This window comes from Furipterus horrens, unplaced genomic scaffold (assembly GCF_987537825.1).
Source record: "Furipterus horrens unplaced genomic scaffold, mFurHor1.1.pri manual_scaffold_3, whole genome shotgun sequence".
NCBI lineage: Eukaryota > Metazoa > Chordata > Mammalia > Chiroptera > Furipteridae > Furipterus > Furipterus horrens.
In genome coordinates this window covers 48,547,184-48,566,379 of record NW_028327173.1, presented here as the reverse complement: position 1 = coordinate 48,566,379, position 19,196 = coordinate 48,547,184, and the positions used below count along the sequence as shown (strand labels likewise).

Below are 19,196 nucleotides of genomic sequence, written 5' to 3'. Positions count from 1 at the left end.
GCTTGTATGCTGAGACCCCAAGGAGACCCCATCCTGGGCACTTGGTGCAGGGCTGAGGCAGGCATTCCTGCAGGACTCACATCTTTAAAATCAAGGTGTCTGTCCTCTCCTGACCCCACGGGAGGCTGTGTGTAGTTGCAGGGAAGAGCCCCAGTTGGGGTCAGCAGGTCATTTCCCAGCTTTGCCACTTCCTGGCTCTGTGACCTTTGGTACACAACTGTCCCTCTCTGGCATCCTCCTCTGCATCAGTAATTCCTGCCCCACCAGGCAGCATGACGATAGTAAGAGCTAACCTGTGTGTCTGAGCTCTGACCATATGCCAGAGGCTGTTCCGAGTGCTTTACTTAACCCTCACCCCAAATCTTGGCTGTGGGTCCTATTGTTACTTCCTTACGACTGAAGGGAAAGCCGAGACATGGACAGGGATGTAACTTGCCCTGGGTCACACAGATGGGACGCAGCAAGCGGGCATTCAGACGCAGGCAGACCACCTCCAAGGCCACACTCTGACCCTCTCAGCCATCCCATCATTTCTGTAGCAATGGGGGTATTAAATTCATGATGCTGTGAGGAAAGGTGCTTTATAAACAACCTAAGTGCTCTGCGGTTGCCAGGTCCTGTGATACCCGGTTTGCTCTGAAGAGCGTGCACCGTCGTTCACATCTGTGTTGTCTACCCACCAAGGCAGACGGGATCTGCTGGTTTTAGAGGAGAGGTGATGGACTGAGGGAAGGGTTTTGCCCAGAGGCCTGCAAACCCAAGTCTGTCTGAAGACGCTGAGGTCCCTCCCCTCCCTCCAACCCCTGCCTTGGGGGCCCCTGGCCTCACCTAGCCAGCAGGGACACTCCTCGGTGGTGGTTCTCCGCTTGTCCCAAGAGCTCCCAGCCGCCCTGGTCATCCAGAAAGGCGGCCTCGGACGAGCAGCCCATCTTCAGCAGCAGGGTTTTCACCACTTTGACCACCCAGCTGCCAAGATAAGGGGGCTGAGACCTCATGTCACCCCGCCCCCAGCAGGCTGGGCCGCCCTCCACCCAGGACTCTCCCACCATCAGCTCCCATCTGGCCAGACAAGCTCCTCTCTGTCATGCTAATCATTAGCTAGTGGTGTCCAGTGTATCCACAAAAAGTGGCTTTTTTACAAACTATTATTAGCTTTGAGAACAAGAGAGCAAACAGAAGCAAGATGTCCCTCTCTTTGGAGCTGCTGCTTTACCCTCCCTTTTCCCCTGAGTTTCTTTACTGAATGGAGAGGTCGGATTGGAGCCTCCCGCCTCCCAGGTCCTGCCTCAAGCTTGCCCTCCACCCCCATCAAGCCCATGGCGGGGGGAGCTCCATGGGACAGTCCTTTCTGCTCCTTCACACACAGTCTCCTGTCCAACCCTGAGTCCTTCATTCGCTCAGGACGCTTAAGGAGTGAGTCCCAAGTCTAGGTGCACAACAAAAGTCCCTGGGGAGCCTGCACCACCCGGGGACTATCAGGCTGGGACGCCGGTCTGTGCTTTGAAGGCCCTGGGTGAGCCTGAGGAGCCCCGGTACGAGGGAGCAGGAGGAGGGCTCCGCCAGGGGCTGTCATCCCCCTGCATGCACGGCCCCGGCTGCTCATGGGTATATATTGTATATGTGTGTGTGTGCGGACATGCACGCGTGTAGATCTGTGAGTGTGTGTATGAGCCTTTAGTAAAATAAAAACTGACAATGTGTGGAATAAAGTTTACATTTAAACACAGTTTTCCAGAAAGCCAAACCCTTGCTTTAAGAGTTTAAGACACGGTTTTGTGGGCATAGTTCAGCTGATGCTCAGGGCTGGTGGTTCTAGGATCCAGGACAAGGCATCAAAGCATTTTGGAACTCAGGTGATGTTCAGGAATTTGCTCTGAATTTTTCTCTTTGGGGTTTTGTAATGAATATGAGTCCAGTGTAAAAATTCAAGTCATGCAATCTTTGTGTGGATTATTTGAAACACATGCTGTCGGGGACAGTCCTTCACTAGCCATGCTGTTAAGAGTTTAAAGTTACACACACATGTGCATACACGCACACACATGCATACACACACACACACACACACACACACACACGAGGGGATAGAGTGGGGCAGGCCCCAGGTGTTGTTCACCCTAACAGCCGAGGGCTCACCCTCCCCAACTCTCCCATCCACTGTCCTCCCTCTGCCCCTGAAACTCCCAGCATGGGCTAAGCTGAGACTTATGCATTTTGTTTAGAGAAGGAAGGTTATATCTTCCAGTTCAAGTATTAGCAGCACCTTTAACTAAAACAGAACGAACCACCTGCGTGTGCTCTCTGTTATGTATCTCCATCTCCAGTGGCAGTTGGTCACCTCTCGCTAACTGGTTCGGGGACGGCATTGAGCTCAAGGCTCAGAAGCTCCACAGGAAAGAATGTGACTTAGAGGTTTCAGACAGTCACAGCAGACCCCTGACCTCATCTGTGCAGCCCACAAAGAATGTAGATTTAGGCCAAAACTTCCAAACACAGAGCTACATCATTCATAGTTTGTCTTCTCCCACTTCACCACTTTCTCAATAAGGCTCCAAAGTTTAACAAAAATGACCTTCTCCATCACCCTTCCTCCCCACCTCACTCCCGAAGAGACACCTGGAAAAGCCCAAAGAAGGCCGTCCTGTTCTGCTTCGTAAAAAGGCAGAGGTACACTGTTGGGAGAAAGCTGCGGGTAGGGGGTGCATTTCCTTCAGCTCCCCAAACACCAACTCTGCGAGCTTCACCTTCCTGGAAGGTTCTTGGCTTTTCCCAGCAAATGGAGCCAGTGTTGCCCTGTTCCTGCACTGGGATGGGGGGTGGGAAGGCGGCAGGGAGCAAGGATCTAACACCAGCTGCTTCAGAGCCCGAGGCTGCTGCAGAGCATGGAAGCTGAACTGCACGGGATGCACTGTCAAGCTCTATCTATGGTGTCTGTTCCAGCAGGACACCCCCACCCCCTTCAAACCCAAGTCCGTGTGACAGAGCTGGGGCCCACACTCATCGCCTCCACCCACCTCTCCTCACGGGAGGCTGTGACAGTCTCTGTGCACTTAGCCATCTCCTTAGAGCTTTTCCTTTCCTTCACCGGGGTCTGGAGCACCCACGACCCACTTGGCTTCCACGCCCCGGTGCCTAGTTTCCTCGGGCTGCCCTAACCAACGGCCAAATAATTGGTGGCTTAAAACAACAGAAATTTATTCTCTCTCCATTCTGGACACCACAAGTCCCAAATCCAGTTGCCAGCAGGGCCCTGCTCCCTCTGAGGGTCGAGGAGAGGACCCGTCCTGGCCTCCGCCTGCTTCCGGTGACTCATGGCGTTCCTTGGCTTGTGGCTGCGGCTCTCCGGTCTCTGTCTCTCTTCACGTGGCCTTCCCCTCCGTGTGCGTCTTTTCCTCTTCGTATAACAACACTTATTGCTGCATTTAGGACCCACCTGGCTCATCCAAGATGATGTCATCTCAAGCTCCTCAATTATCTTCAAAGACTCTTTTTCCAAATAAGGTCACACTTGGAGGTTCCAGGTGGGACCTGCCATGTAGCCCTCTCCACCCAGGTACCACCTTGTGGCTTTTCTGGTCCCGTTCAGCGTGGCACTTGCCCACCTCTGGTTTTCTGTCTCAGATGCTGCCTCCTGCGAGGCAGAGGTGAGGGTGGACGCTCAGGCTCTCTTCCAGCTCCCTGGTGCAAGCATCAACAGATTGAAGCCCTCCATGTCAGGAGTTTGCACCTTCACTCGGCAGCCCAGGACTTTTCCACGATGTGTTCCTCTTCTTCCTCTTCCACTTCCCCCTCCACTTTCCTCTGGTTTTGTTTTCCCTCCAGCCACCAGCTTTCTGAGTCAGGGGTGACACCCTCATGGCAGCACCTGTGAGCGCCAGGGGAGTGAGTGCCAGTGTCCCGCTGTGATGCCATCCTATTTAGTCCTTACAACACACCTAGGGGGTAGAAATCTCTTACCCCATTTTATAGGCAAAGGAACAAGCCACCAAGACGTTAAGGTAGTTTCCCTAAAGTACAAAGCACAAAGTGGTGGAAGCATGACTCAAATCCAAGCCCAGCTGCAAAACTGCTTGCCCTGTGCCCCTCAAAGTGCACCTCTGTGAGCATAACACGCAAGAGAAGCCAAAAAGGAAAAAGCTAACAAACTGGTCTACATACATTTAAAATTTCTGAGTGGCAAAAACAAACAGACAAAAAATAAATAAACAGTAAAATCGTTGCCCGTCACGTAACAAACTAGAATACGAATGACAAAGAGTAGTGTCCTTAATATATAAAGCACTTCTACAAATAATTAAGGAAAATTCCCAACAGTTTTGTATAAAATTGGACAAAGGACAAGAACAAGTGGCTCACAGAAAACACAAACAGCATCTCACCCTTAACCCCACTCACTATAAGAGAAACACAAACTAAAATTGCAGCAAAATACAGTATTCTCTCACTTATCGCAGGTATTACGTTCTAGACCCCCCTCCCGTGAAGTAGGAACCTTACATTTATTCTACACTCTTAAATCTACGTAACTTTAACACCATACGTATACAGTACCGCAAAATCCCATGATACAGCGAAAAATCCGCGATAAATAATTAAATATAATATTTTTTTTAATTCCGCGATGCAGTGAGGCTGCGATAAGTGAACTGCGATATAGAGAGGGACTACTGTACCTTTTGTTCCCCAGTTCTCAGACTGGCTGAGATGAAAATGTTTTATACAGTATTGTGCTGGCAAAATGCGAGGAGACAGACACTCATACACCACTGGTGGCGGTGCCCTTGTTGGAGGCTATTTGGCAAGTTCGGTGCTTTAGGATATATTGCAATTCCTCTTCCATCACATCACTGGTCAAGAACCCTTTTCCCCACACATTCCTATTCCACCTGACTATTTAGATGCAGAGACCTTCTTTGCTGCAGCCATCCTGCTGTCAGGAATTCCTCCTATACATACGATCGCATGTGTGCACATACAGACATGTGGACAAGCAAACTCACTGCAGCATTGTTTGTAATCACAAAGGGCTTCAAAGTGCCTAAATGAAGAGGACTCTGGTGAAATAAATTACGGTACATTGAAATTAATATTGAAATTAATTTTTTTACATGGAAATATTATGCAGCTGTGAAAAATGATGGGTGGCACTATATGTAGTTATCTCTAAGACATAATATATGCTAAAAGCAAAAATGTGTAACTGCGTACGGGTCACAGTTCCATTGGTAGAAAAACAGAGAAATAAATGTGTGCTTATCTTTGTACACACCACCTCTGAAAGGTCATGAAAGAACTCTGTCCTTCTGGGGAGGGTGACTGGGTGAAGAAAATATCTTTTGAGATTTTTACCATGTGCATATATTACCTATTCCAATTAACCATTTAAAACTGGATGTCCAGGCCTTAGATAAAACCCCCCTGGGGAGGGCCGATTCTCTCCCGCAGCCCAGCACTAAGCAGAGTCTGACACACAGCAAGGGCTCACAAATAGTTGCTGAACAGATGATTGCCTCTCACAGAAGTGTGGTTCTGTTTTCTCTTCCAGTCTCACAGCTGATTTCTACTTATCGATTGCCCTAAAGACTTTCAGAAGGGCCCTTGGCGGCGGGGGGGGGGGGGGGAGTGGGTCGGGGTGGCCCTCCCTGAGCCAGGAACAGCAGGAGCATACCACACAGGTACGAAGGCAGAGAGCTGTGCATCCTTCTTGGCGTCCTCGTGGGAACCCACGAGCTCAGACAGGTTGAGGCCGATGTGGTGATGGACCTGAACGAGCAAGGCCAGAAGCAGATGGGGATAGATGTGCCTCACATGGTCCAGGCAGCTGTCGACGGACAGGAGCGCACACAGGCCGCTGGCTGCCTGGGGGCAGAGAAGAGGCGTGTGAGAAGTCCTGGCCCACTGTCTCAGCATTGCTGGCAGGGGGTGGACTGCTTCTCTAGGAGGTCAGACCTGGATCTTTGCTCTACTCTGGCGTGGCCTGGGAAAGCCCAGATCTCCCTGAATCCCGACTCCCACTCCTGGCTTTGTGGGTGGGCCCTGCACTGGAGCAATAACAAAAGCCTGCCTCTTTGATGTTGACACACCCCTGGAAGATCATGGTGGTGGTCTTGATCCCACTGTGCCAGTGAGAAGATCAGAGGGGTGATGGGACTTGCCCAAGGTCACTTAGCCCCTGGGGTGCAGGGCTGAGTCTTGAACCTAGGGTTTCAGATATGGCTGGAGCGTGCCCTTCCTCTTCCTCTTCCTCTTTTGTACCACAGGCACACAGACCGCAAAGGGGCACCAGCTGACCCTTTACTTTGGGCCATTAAGGTGGACTGCCCTCACTGCCTCCCCATGTGGCCAGCAGCTAAAAGAAACAAGCCACAGCCTGGAGCAGGAGCCAGGAAGGACCTGTTCTGAACTCCATGACAACCTGCCTCACACACCTTCCTCACACCAACCCTCCCAAGCCCTGGGAATTTGGCTTCGTTGGCATTTGTCCCACCAGGTTCCCAAGGACCAAATTTGCACTCACTGCTGCCCCCCTCCAACTTCCCCACCTACATTCACTCTGGTCCTGGCCTGGGCCCACCCCTCACACTTGGCCCACTGAGTCCTCCCTAACTTGAAGGACAAGGTGGGGGCAGGGAGCAGGCAGTGATGGGTTGGGGTCACAAGACCTGATGGCTCATTCTGGCTCCACCGCTCCCTGCCCCGCTTTGAGCCTCAGATTCATCCTCCATAAGGTGAGGTTACTGGGCCTCGTCCAGCCAGCCCCACAGCTGTGGTGAGAAGTGACTGAAGGAGAAGGGAGACTCCTTCCTAAAGAAATGATTGAAATCTGTGCCACCATGCAGCTGGCCCATTTAATTGTGAAGTGAAAGAGCCCATGACTTGTTCCCATGGAAATAAATGACATAATGTGGGCTGGAGGAGAACAATAAACAGCCCTTATTTGTAATTCACGGCTTAGGAAACCCTTTCACATCCACTATCTCACTCTTCTCAACAGGTAAGACAGAGAGGCAGGAGTTATTACTACTCATTTTACAGATTTTACTATGAAAGCTAAGGAGGGGGAAGTGACCGGCCAAGGTTACACAGAGAGGCAGTGGCAGAGCTAAGATGAGTCTCTTGGACTCAAAGCCTTTCCACTTGTCAGCAGCCCAAAACTAATACTTTATTCAAAGAAAACAGTCTGCGGTGTAGAGAAAAGCCTCTGGTGATGTGCCATGAGGCTCTGCTCTTGGCTTAATCTTGCTCAAATGGTGTATTAATGCCACAAGGTAAAAATCTGCCCACGCCGTATCTACGCTCAAACTATGCTTGTTCAGCAAGACGCATGGATGAGTGACTGGAGAATACATGGGAGGAGTGAATTAAATGCCAAAATCATGGAGGGCACGGGGTGCCTGATCCATAGAGCTCGATGCTGGGAGAGAGAGGCAGAGAGACCCGATGGGGAAGCACGGGATCTGGGTTTGAGTCTTGCCATCGCCACTCAATGGCTGTGTGACCTTGGGCAAGACGCAGACTGTTCCTGAACAGGAGGATCTCCCTCTGTAAAGGAGAATAGCACCCACTCCTCCATTCCCCATATCTTTGCTTATTTGCTTCCCTCCCTCAGAATGTCTTGCTCTCTGCTGAGTCTCCAGAACTTACGTGCGCTCAATAAAGAATTGTTAAATATATGAGTTGAAATTTCTTGAATATCTGCTCTGTGCCAGGTAAATGTTAGACGTTTACTATTCCAGGCCCCTGACGTAACTGTAAGTAGCAGCACTGCTGCCATCGATGGATCACAATCAAGAGCAGACAGACAGACACTTATCCAAGGCCACACAACTAGCTGCTCGCAGAGCAGCACCCTAGAAGCTGGGTGGGTTGAGTCTAGCAGGAGGAGGGAGGAGAAAAGGGCAGGCAGACAGGTCTCACCGCTAGTGGCTTGCTGGAGGCCCCGCCCTTCTTGGTGACAGGCTCCTCCTCCAGGGTGAGCAGGAGCAGGTTCAGGAGCTTTTGGACATCACGGCTTGGCTTGTGCAGTATCAGCTGCCTCCACATCTCTGCTCCATTGCTGGGAGGTCGGGCGTAAGATAGTTATGGGGACCAGGCCCAAGCTGGGGCAACCCAGCTTCCCACTGGTACCCATGGGCATGCTAGCAAATTCCTGGAATGGTCCAGAAAACACTCCCTATGAGGCAGGGGGCTAACAGCGATACAAAACCCTATTTCCCAGGTATTATGCCAGGTGCTTTACAGACAATTTATTACTTCAGCAAATATCGATCATCTGCTATCGTCCAGGCACTGAGCACATCTCTGGGGATACAGATACGAAAAGACATTTAAGACATTCAGGGTCACTGAATTCTCACAATGACCCTCAAGGTGGGTTGTTATTGCCATTTTAGACATGGAGAGTTGAGGCTCAGAGACGTGCAATCACCAGTATAAGACAACACAGCTCATGAGTTGCATCATCAAGAAGTGACCGGGTCTGGTGTCCCAAAGCCTGTGCTCCTTCCCCCAGGCCAAGGAGCCCTTTGGGGCCTGGACCCTGCATCTGTCACATGATATCAAGAAGCCCACGCCCCTGCCCCTTGGGAGGCAGTACCCCAGGCAGGGGAAGGCACCTGCGCCAGGCGGCACCGGCCTGCGGGCATTCCGATGGGCGGGTGAGCTATAGACTTAAACCAGCCCTTTCTACCTTCTGCAGGAACACCTGAGCCTCCCATTAACTTTCCAGCTCTGTTCCCCTGGAAACCTGATAAAGACAGTATGTCAACTATGTTGCTAGGTAACATTGTTTATGGTAAAAGTGACCCAACTGGTAAATTGCATCTGAGCTGGGAGGAACTATAAATTAACTATAAGAACCGATGGGGACATTGTAGCATTGAGCTTCCTGGGGCGACTGGGCTTGTCTCTGTGGGGACCCTGGAAGCCAAGTCTATAGAGTTGTTAGAAGAAATGCTAGTTCCCGTGTGGCCCGAGCCACTTAAGCTAAGGCAGCTCCCACACCTTCCGCCTGAGACCCACGAGACCAACTCTTGGAACCAGGGCCAAGGCTGGGGTAAGGGAAGTGAAGCATCCAGGGCACAAAACGTAAGGAGTCCCTCACTCTCAGGCTCACACAAGTGAGTGCAGGCAGGCATGTCACCTGAGAGCAAGGGCCTCCTTGAATTTTGTTCCTGCTCCGTCTGGCCAGCTTCATGGCCTGCTGCAAGGTCTCCTGCAAAGAGGAGCCCCTGATGCCATCCTGTCCTATATCCTGAGTGACTCTGATTTCAAGTGTGGCCTCCGCAGCCTTGTGAGTCTGCATGTCTAGTGGCTCCAAGAAGCAAACCCTCTGGTGGGCAGTGCAGTCACAAGGTTTAAATTCTTGCAGGTGGGAGGACAGATATGTGTCACCCCAGCCCTCACCACTGATGTCCTTGGCTTCTGTGAATGACACCAACTCTCCTTCTTAGAGACACACCCCATTTGCATAGCTCTGCACAATTCTGTTACCTTCACTCTCAACCAACCATCTTAAGATGTGGACCACATGCTTTCTGCCTTGATTTAGTCATTCAAAGGTGTGGGAGCATTTCCAGGGCCAGGAGGCTGCACCAGTCACACTGGTCTCTCCTGGCCATGAGCTCACCATTGGCCACAGTCCCCTCGGCCCATCAGGCCACCTGCTCCCTGAAGGCTGAGGACACGGTGCGCCCTCCTGCACAGGCCCGGCACAACTGGCTGCATTACTCGGCACAACCACCCATATGGAGTGGGAATGCAGGGATTATTTCTTCCTTTGGCCTGTGGGGGAAAACTGAAGCCCAGAGAGGACAAGCAGGCTGCCCAAGACCACACAGCAGCTGAAAGCTGAGTAAGGACTGTCACTCAGGCCTCCTTTCTATGGCATCATTATAGAGCTCTGGGCTTGGAGTTGGTCAGATCTGAGTTCAGGTCCTCATTTTGTTGCTGGCTCGGTGGATCCCTAGGGTAAGAAACTTCCCCTGAGCCTCAGTTTCCTCATCTGTAGAATGGGGTTATTGCACTATTAATGCTGAGCAAAGACAGCTAGCAGTGTTTGGGAAGTGCCTAATGGTCGTCGTAGTACCACAGATCACAGAAGAGGGGCCACCTAGAAAGGGCAAGGGATTCCTCTGGGTAGAAGGAGAGTCCCAGGCCAGCGTGGGGGCTGCTTCAACCCTCTGAGGCCAACCCCCACCTTGGTACCTGTCTAGTGGGAGAGGGCACAGGAGCAGGGCCTCCACGACCTCAGGCATAAAGGAGCAGGCCAGGAGAGAGACGGGCAGCAGGGCCACCTTGCGGGCCTGTGGCTCCTGGATGTGGCTCAGCTGCACGTAGACAGCCTCCGTGATTTCTGGGATCTGGAGGATGGCGGGAAGCCATGAGCACGCAGAGGGCCAATGGCGAGGCCAAGAGAGTTGTAGGGGCAAGGAGACGGAGGAGGAAAGGAGTGAGAGGATAGAAGGGGACACACAGGAGAGAAATGGGGAAGTGGGCAGAGTGCCTGCTCCTTCCCTGAAAGCGAGTTACTTTGTCTTCACTGCCCACCCCCACTGCCCCACACTGGATGGGTGAGTTCTTCCTCGCCTTGAACTCAGCTACCACCACCCCTGCCTTACCTGAGGGACCAGCAGGCCCTGTGGGGTCTCCCAGCCCAGCCCCCACTCCCAGGGGCCTTACCATTTCCCGTGTCCTGTGTTTGTACCACCGCAGCACTGAGTGGAGTGTCACCTCTGAGGCCAGCCGCATCGTCTCCCCTGAGTCTTTCCCCTGAGCCTCCGAGGCACCCTTCAGCCCTTCCAGGGCTGCTAGCAACAGGTCCTTTACCTCCTCGGGCCCCAGGAAGCTTCTGAATTCCTGAAACAAAGGCACAGAGATGCTGGCACACATGGACAGACCCTGAATGAGCCATACACAGGTGCATGAACACCGCCAAGCACACCCAGAGGTCAGCAGGGAGAGCCCGCAATCTCTGGGGAGGAGCTGCAAAACAAGAGGCGACGTGGCCTCAGAGCTGAGTGACTCAGCCCACTCACTGTGGCTCAGACCAGAGGGGTCGTGGGCACTCAGGATGGCCCGTGTGGTCAGGGAAGCCTTCCTGGAAGATGGGATAGGAGGGGAGGGCATTGGGCAGGCTGGTGCTGCCCTTCTCCCCCATTCCCGGGAAGGCCCAGGGCTGGCAGGCAGCAAGCAGTCACCATGATCACACGCGGAATTTTCTGGCGTGGGCTGACGGGGTTGTAGGGCCCCAGGAAACGCTTGTTGCTCTCATACAGTTCCACCTTGTTGATCTCGTTCTCATCCCTGGCTCCTGTAAAAAGAGGACCTTCTCAGTGAGGCCTGATCACCCTTTCTCTAAAACTTCTTGTTAAACATAGATGTAGCAAGTGCATAAATCATAGGTACCCAGCTAAATGGATTTTCAAATGCTCAACCTATCCACGTAACTGGCGCCTAGGTCAAGAAACAGAATGTGATCAGCACCCCAGAAGCCCCTCGCATGCCCTCTTTCAGTCCACTCTGTCCCTCCCCTACCCTGGGGTAACCACTATTCCGACTTCTCAGCCCACAGATTAGATATCCTTACTGTTGGACTTCTACAAATGGACTCATATATTATGCGATCCTTGATGTCTGGCCTTCACTCAACATCATGTGGGTGAGCTTCATGGCCCCTGTTGCAAGCAGCATTGCTCCATTCATCCTCAGTGCTGCGCAGTTTCCCATGGTATGAATATACTACAATTTATGTATCTGTTCTACCTCTGATGGACATTTGGGTTGGTTCCAGCTATTGTGCATAGTGCTGCTATAAACACTCTAGTATGTCTAGTCATGTCTTTTGCTGACTATATGTACACATTTGCTAGGCAGATAAGTAGGAGAGAAATTGCTGTGTCCTTGGGTAGACATAGATTCAGCCTCAGGGGATACTGACAAACAGCTCTCCACGGTGGAGGCCAGTGATGCTCCCACCGCAGATCCCGAGAGCTCCAGTGGCTCAGGTTTCACCAGCGTGCGGCACCGTCCCTTTCATTTTTGCCATTCCGGTAGGCGTATGGCAATGCCTCTTAATCGGCAATCCCCCTGCTCCTGGCATTCCCAATTCCCCTTTCCCACTTCCTTTTTTCTTTAGGACTCATCATCATCTGACTTACTATAGGTATTACTTTTTTATTTTGTTGTCTACTGACAACAAGAAGGTAAGTTCAACAGGGTGGATTATTTGATTAATTGAATTGATATTTATTTCTTCACTGCTGTGTCCCAGGTCATAGAATAGTATCTGGCACATGATGGTTTCTGTTTTCTACTGAAGGAAACACATTTCAGATGCATTTTATGAGCCCTTACTATGGCCTGGCCTGGGTCCTTCCTGGATCTGCCAGTGTAGGCAAGACATAGGCATGAGAAAGGTCCATCAGGTGGAGTGACCACATGAACCAAGTGTGTGGGTTTTTGTAAAGGGAAGGAGCTTGGGACCTGGAATCAGGCAAACGCACGTTTTGTATTCTAGCTTTGCTGCTTCCTACGGTCAGGGGGTCCAGACAAACCACTTTTCTCCTGCAGAATCTAACAGAGTGGATTTGGCCTAGGCTTGCCAGATAAAATACAGGATAACCACTTAAATATGAATTTCAGGTAAACAAATAATTTTTAGTGAAAATATCTCTCAAATATATAATACTTTCAATCAGATTATTCATTGTTTATCTGAAATTCACATTTAAATGAGTGTTCTGTGTTTTTATTTGCAAAATCTAGCAATACTAACTTGGTTTATGCTATTCCTGACGTTAAGGCTGATTATTGACATGACTTATATCACTTTTACCCATTACACAGGAGGTCTGAGTGGTTCCTGGGCAGCAGCAAAAATAGTCCGGGGGCCAAATCTTTGTCCCAAATCTTAGAGGTCAAGAAAAGCAGGGACACCAGACAGATCCCAAAGGCCTGAAACTAATAAGACCATCATTGTAGGCATGGAGAAAAGAAAACTTGCCCTGGCTGGTGTGGCTCAGTGGATTGTGCACCGGCCTACAAGCCAAACGGTCACTGGTTCAATGCCCAGTCAGGGCGCATGCCTGGGTTGCAGGCCAGGTCCCCAGTTGGGGGTGCGCAAGAGGCACCCACATGTTGATGTTTCTCTCCCCCTCTTTCTCCTTCCCTTCCCCTGCCTCTAAAAACAAGGAAATAAAGTCTTTAAGAAAGAAAAAAAAAAAGCTCTATTTGACAAGTGCCATATATGATCTCATTTAATTTTTCAAAAAGCTTGCGAGTTATATGCTATTTTACCCTTTTCTATAGATGAATAAATCTAGACCTGGACAAGGAAAGTGCTTGTCTGAAGTCATACAGCTAGGGAGGGCCAGAGCCAGGTCTTGTACCTAGGTCACTCTGCCTCCAGAGCCAGGGCAGTTTAAACAACATGCCAAGGTCCCTTGGTTTGAGGCAGTGTTGGGACTGTGGAAAAAAGAAGGACACAAGTAATCGATGATACGGTGCACTTCTAGGTGCAGTGCCTTCTGGGCACCTGTGTCAGCCCATGCTGCAACACTAGCTCCCTGGAAGAACATCCCAGGAATGTTCCCCACTTACAAGTTTGAACCACTGTGGTTCTAAGATAGAATCTGTTCTTTGTTCATTCATTCCATAAATATTCACTGAGCACCCACCACGTGCCTGGCCCATGGCTAGCCCTTGGGGGTTCATCGGTGAACAAGAAAAACACAGCCTTGCCCTGTCCTCAAGTGAGATTATAGTCTAGTGGAGAAGACAGACCAGGAACTAAGAGATTAGGGCTATCATGCCTGAGTATACATGGTTCCATGGGAATGTGAAAAGGAGAGTCACAGATTAAATTTGGAAGGATGAGGAAAAGCTTAGATAAAAGGATTGCTTCAATCAAAATAGGTTTGTTTATAGCCTTTGTCCCTGGTCCTGTGGGGACTAATTCTTTGTACCTCCGCATACCCCATCAGACCCTGTGCTGGTCTCCACCATCTCCCACCAGTGCCTTACTACTACTGCCTTAGTCAAGTGCCTAGCTGAATGCCTGCTCAGAAGCTTTGCTTCAGAGGTGCTCTAGACTTACCTTTTCGGAGGTTCAGGATGGTATAAAGGATGGTGATGCCCTCCAGAGCCTCCCGGCCAATATCTTCATCGGGATCCCCGACGCGAAGGGCGAGTCTTCCCAGCACAAGCCCCAGGCCCGTGGATCCGAAACATACCTATTTGTGTTGTAATAATCTTAGGGACTGAGTCTTAAAGGTTCAATAGTGCTATACAGTAAATGGTAAAAAGAGGTGGAATGTCTGTCCCTGATAGCGGAGCCCTCTGAGGACGGTAAGGGCCACCTGGGAATCTCTGGACAGGTTGGACAGGTGCACAGGCTCCCTCAGAACTGGGAATATTCTCCCCAGGAGGCCCCCCGCCCCACCTCCCAGAGGCCACTCACAAAGTGAGGCACGGTGAGAAGCGCGCACTTCAACAGAGAGACATTGCTGCTCACAGCACGAGCTCGTTCATGGGCCTTTCCAGAGTTCATCCAGGGCCCCAGGGGCTGTGAGGACAAGGGTAAGGCTCAGAGCTACAGGCTGGCTGCCAGCCCCTACTGCCTGGGTGGGCAGGCCAATCTTCACTGATCAGCTTCTGGGGAGAGCATAAAGACCACTCCCCGCAGTTCTTCTCTTCTTCTTAGAGCATAGGGAGTCATGGGGTCCAGAAGCTGAGAATAGGACTGAAAGACCAGAGGGAGGATGGTCAATGAGGAGAGAGATGAAAGATGGAGAATCATGAGGCTCAAAGAAGAAGACAGGGGCATGAATGAACGGAGCAAAGATACGGGGGCCGCTACCATGGGAGTATGGAGGGGAGGGAGAGAGTGAAGAGGCACGGGTCTGGGACAGGGAGGCAGAACACTGGCACAAGATCACGTCCTGAAGTCAAATCACTCCTTCTGGGTCCAGCCCCCACCACCCCCTCCTCCTAAGCCAATCCTCCTTTCTTCTCCACCCTTCCCCTCCTCCCCGTCCCCTCACCTCCAAAATGCTCGTCAGCCCAGCAGCGATGGGACACTCAACAAAGAGAGCATTGAGCAGTGTCTGCAGGGCTTCCAAGGTATGACAGTAAAGGGTCTGTAGACAGGAGAAGGACCAAGCTACTAGCAGGCCTCTGGAGCAGACCCTCACCCCAGGCAACCCCTTGTGTGGACCCAGGAAGCTGCTCTTTGGTCCCACCCGAGACTAACTTAACGTATGATACTGGACACATTACTTCCCCTCCATGGGTTACAGTTTCCTTATCCACAAATTGGTCGTTATTATCCCTGCACTTTTTACCTTATAGTGAAGGAAGCAGACACCCAACATTCACTAAGAATCTACCATAGGCCAAGTAAGCAACAAATGAGAGGGTGAGTGGGAAAATGCTCCAGAACTCTAAGAGCTAGGTAAACTTTTATTATTGTCTCTAGGGAAGCGCTCTGCTTCTTTTTTAATTTGCTACTCCTAGACTTAAATAGGTTTTCCAAGTCGCCTCTTCAGGGCCGCCATTTCTTCCACGCCCGGGCTCCTCCCCTGTCAATCACACCACAGGCCTGGGTTTTAGGAAGGTGCGGGCATTACACATACACAAGGCTGAGCTATGGGTTTGAGCCACTCTGGAAAGGCCCTCTCTCCTCCGCCTTCCCTTGTCCTGCCAGTTCCCCATGTCTGCCTCTCACATTGTTGTTGCCCAGGCTTCCTGAGTCTGTTCATTCACACCAGGGTTGCACCACAACCACCAAGCAAACCTCACTCTCCAGCTACGCCCCCCGGTCCTTCTCATCTGCAGCCCGGCACCGTGCAGCGCTGACCTCTGCTGGCTGGACCTGTTACTACAAGGGGGCCTCTGTCTTCCTGGGCCCAAACAAGGATTGCCCGCCCTTCCTCTGGGTCTTATCTCAGGGCACCACCTCTGGGACCCAGAGCCCTCTTACCGCCACATGCTCTGCCCCCACAGCTCTCAGCCTCACTTCTCAGCACTCTCGCCCGACCCTGGGCTCCAGCCACACCGCCTCAGTGTCATCCTTGCTGTTGCCATGTTCTCTCCATCCTCAGGCCTCTGCACAGGCTGTTCCCTCTGCCCGGCATGCTTTTCCTTCTGCCAGTGCCACTCCCTTCAGCTAACAAGCTCTTCTTTAACCTCGCAGCTCCAGCACCAAGAATCCTGAACCTCCGCCCACCTAGGCCAGGTCCCCTCCATTCCAGGCTCTTCATAGCAGCAGTACTGCTTGCTCGCAGCATTTACCAGTGTTGTAATTTTGCATTAACTGCATAATTCTCTGATAAGGTCTATCTCACCCCTGCCCTTGCCCCTACTCTATCCCACCCCTGTGCTTCTAGTAGGCCCTCCATTAATATTCAATGAATGAAAGGATGAATGAATGAATGAATGAATGAGCTTTACTCTGAGCTGAAACACCACTCCCTTGACTTCCCCCACTGACCCTACACCCTACACTAATGGAAACCTCTGACCGCTCCTCCTAGGACAACTGCAGAGGTTGAGAGGTTTCCATGTGTTTGAGCTCCTTGAGGTCCTGCTTCTCTGGGCCACAGCCAGTCTTTCTTCCTTGTGACCTAGCCCTCAACCAGCCTCCTGTCAATCCTGGCTACCTCCTCTGGCCATGCCAATGCCTGTCCACCGGCCTCTCACTGGACAGGGCTCAGAAGTCAATAGAACCCTCCAGATGAGGGACTGATCCCTATTCCAAAAATCCGTTCACTCACCAAACATCCCTCTCACACCAAGAGAGGGTCAGCACATTGCCCCAGGCCCTGCAACTCGAGCAAGCACCCTTCCTTTCCCTGCTGGGAGTCCTACCATGTACCTCACTCTGAGGACCCTGGACCACCCTAGGACCCACCGGGGAGGGCCCTGCTTACCCGTACGGTCTCAGCCTTGGCCTCATCTTTCTCCTGCATGGCCTGCACAGAAGGCAGGGAGAACACACTCTTCACACACGTGTTCACCAGCTCTGACATTTCCCAAAGATCCAGCACAGGATGGCTGTGACTGGTGAGGAGACAGAAAGCAAAGGCATAGAGTGAGGGCGGCTGGAGCTATGAATGCAGGGCTGGGGCGAGGCTACCTCGACGGGGTGCCAGGCGTGGGCCTGAGATTCAGATCCACGAAGGGTGAGGTGAGGTGGGGGGAGGAGGGAAGTGGGTGTGGAGGGCAGACAGCCCTGGGAGGGACTGGGCACGGGGAGAGGAGAAGACCCAGGAGTGGGGTTAGGGCACAGCAGAGAGGCTCCAGAAGACAGAGGCAGAGCCCATGGCAAGAAGAAGAGGAGATGGGGGTCGGGGAGGGGCTGTGGACACCTCAGCTGCGTCAGGGTCTCCATGGCCTGCTGGCGGACGGGGCTGGAGAGGGAATCCAGTGGCTCCTCCTGGATCTGCCTCTGAGCAGGGCACACAGAAGGGCCGATGAGGGGAGCAGGCCGCTGCAGACCACCAGGGCTGCGGCTACCCCTCCAGGAGCAGCTACAGCAGCCCCTCAGCCTGGGCAGAACTCCCCACCTCCACGCTCTGGCAGCCTCCAGTCGGGGGGAGCCAGTTCACTGCTCAGACCTGTCTGGAGCCTCAGTTCAAAGTCACCAAAACACCCCACGTTCTAACCAGCTGCGTCTCTGAAGCCTCATGGTGGGGAGGTTTATTTAAACCACAGACCAGCCCAAAGCAAAAACACCACAAAGGGCCCTCGAAAGAAATCCAGTTGAATTCCTTTTAAAATGTTCTTCTAATTACTTCTCACTTTTGATTTAGTACCTACAGACAATAGGTGCTCAATTAATATTAGTTAAATGAAGGTATCAAGGGCAAGGATATTTTCCCTCTTTAAGGGACTCAAAGCTAAGTATGATTTTGGAAACTTCTCTGCTTATCCCCACCCAGCACATGCTGGTGGATAACTGAGAAATGACTGTATTTAGCAAAATGATAAGAAAATTCCCCACCAGAACTAACTTTTGGTATTAAGTAATAAAACTGCTCCCAGGTACACAATGCTTTACAGTGGACCATTGGATTGTATCCTCGCCCCCGCCCACTCCCCCCCCCCCCCAAGCAGTGACACAGTCATTGTCACGGATGAGCAGAGTGAGGCTCAGAGAAGGGACCTGACTTGCCTGGGCTCCCTCTAGATAGGCAGAGAGCAGTTAGAGGTGGAGCTGAGACTCAAGGCCAAGTGCCCTGCCTCCTCGTCTCTCCTCTCCCTGCCTAGCCCCCTGTCTCATCAGTAGGTAGACTCAGGACTTCCGCTCCTCCCACCCCAATGCCACAGACCAGATGTGGCTCTCGCACCATCATCTTCTTCACCATAGTCTTCTTCTCTCCTTCACCTTCCAGCACATCCTGGCTCTTCTGGAGGGTGACGACATTCTCAGCCTTGGGGGCAGCAGAGGGCAAAGACACAGGGTGAGAGGCGCACTGAACCCAGCTTTCAGGGGCTGTCCTCACCCCTGCATCAGCCACCTGCCCCCTGCAGGCATGCCAGCTTGCTCCTCGCCAGCTGCCAGCCCCAGCGTTGCTCAAGAGAAATGAGAAACCACAAAGGGAACATCTGGGGAGTGGGTGAGACTTGAGAAGGTGACCGCAGGGGTGTGTGGATAATCCTTGAAGTCCAGCGTTTGGAAGAGGACAGATATCAGGGGCTGCAGAACTCTCCCCCTTTGCCAGTCAACTAAGGGAGAAGCAGCGGCTGCGGGGACAGAAAGGGTCCCCCACACCTCAAGCTGAAATATCACCATAAGTAATACCTCCTATGGGCCTTCTGCTATCTACCCTTCTTAAGGACTCGTCCTAATCAGATTAAGGCACTCTGCTACCTGAGAGAGGCAACACATTTACTAATGTCCAATTCATCTATTCATTCTCCTTATCTTAGGGCAGAAGAAGGAGAAAAAAACATGAAATAAATAAAATAATGAATAAAATAACTTCATATAGTAAAGAAAGCAAAACCAGGTAATCAGATGAACAGTGTGCTGGGTTCAAGATCCCACAAGTTCTTTCTTACTCTGCCTATCAAGATGGCTCTGGGCTCATCCCACCACTCGTTTGGACCAACACAAGGCCATGCCAGTGCTGCTGTGCAGTTTCTGGCCCGACCCTTACAGGAACTGGCAACTCTTCCCCTCTGGAACCCAGCTG

The 19,196-nt window shown here is 51.7% G+C and overlaps 1 protein-coding gene across 1 annotated transcript in view; it reads right to left on the bottom strand.

The window, feature by feature from the left end:
- The window catches only part of LOC150015057 (maestro heat-like repeat-containing protein family member 7), a 31,293-nt gene extending 13,858 nt beyond the window's left edge, over positions 1-17,435 (bottom strand). Inside the window, exons 1-11 of the mRNA XM_090268278.1 lie at positions 17,367-17,435; positions 16,929-17,058; positions 15,042-15,137; positions 14,459-14,563; positions 14,096-14,231; positions 11,199-11,311; positions 10,681-10,857; positions 10,207-10,361; positions 7,918-8,056; positions 5,669-5,859; positions 829-966 (exon numbers count right to left, since the gene is read on the bottom strand). Coding sequence (XP_090124404.1) covers positions 829-966; positions 5,669-5,859; positions 7,918-8,056; positions 10,207-10,361; positions 10,681-10,857; positions 11,199-11,311; positions 14,096-14,231; positions 14,459-14,563; positions 15,042-15,137; positions 16,929-17,058; positions 17,367-17,389 — 1,403 coding nt within the window. The 5' untranslated portion in view covers positions 17,390-17,435. The remainder of the gene's footprint in view (positions 1-828; positions 967-5,668; positions 5,860-7,917; positions 8,057-10,206; positions 10,362-10,680; positions 10,858-11,198; positions 11,312-14,095; positions 14,232-14,458; positions 14,564-15,041; positions 15,138-16,928; positions 17,059-17,366) is intronic.
- Positions 17,436-19,196: the final 1,761 nt, after the last annotated feature.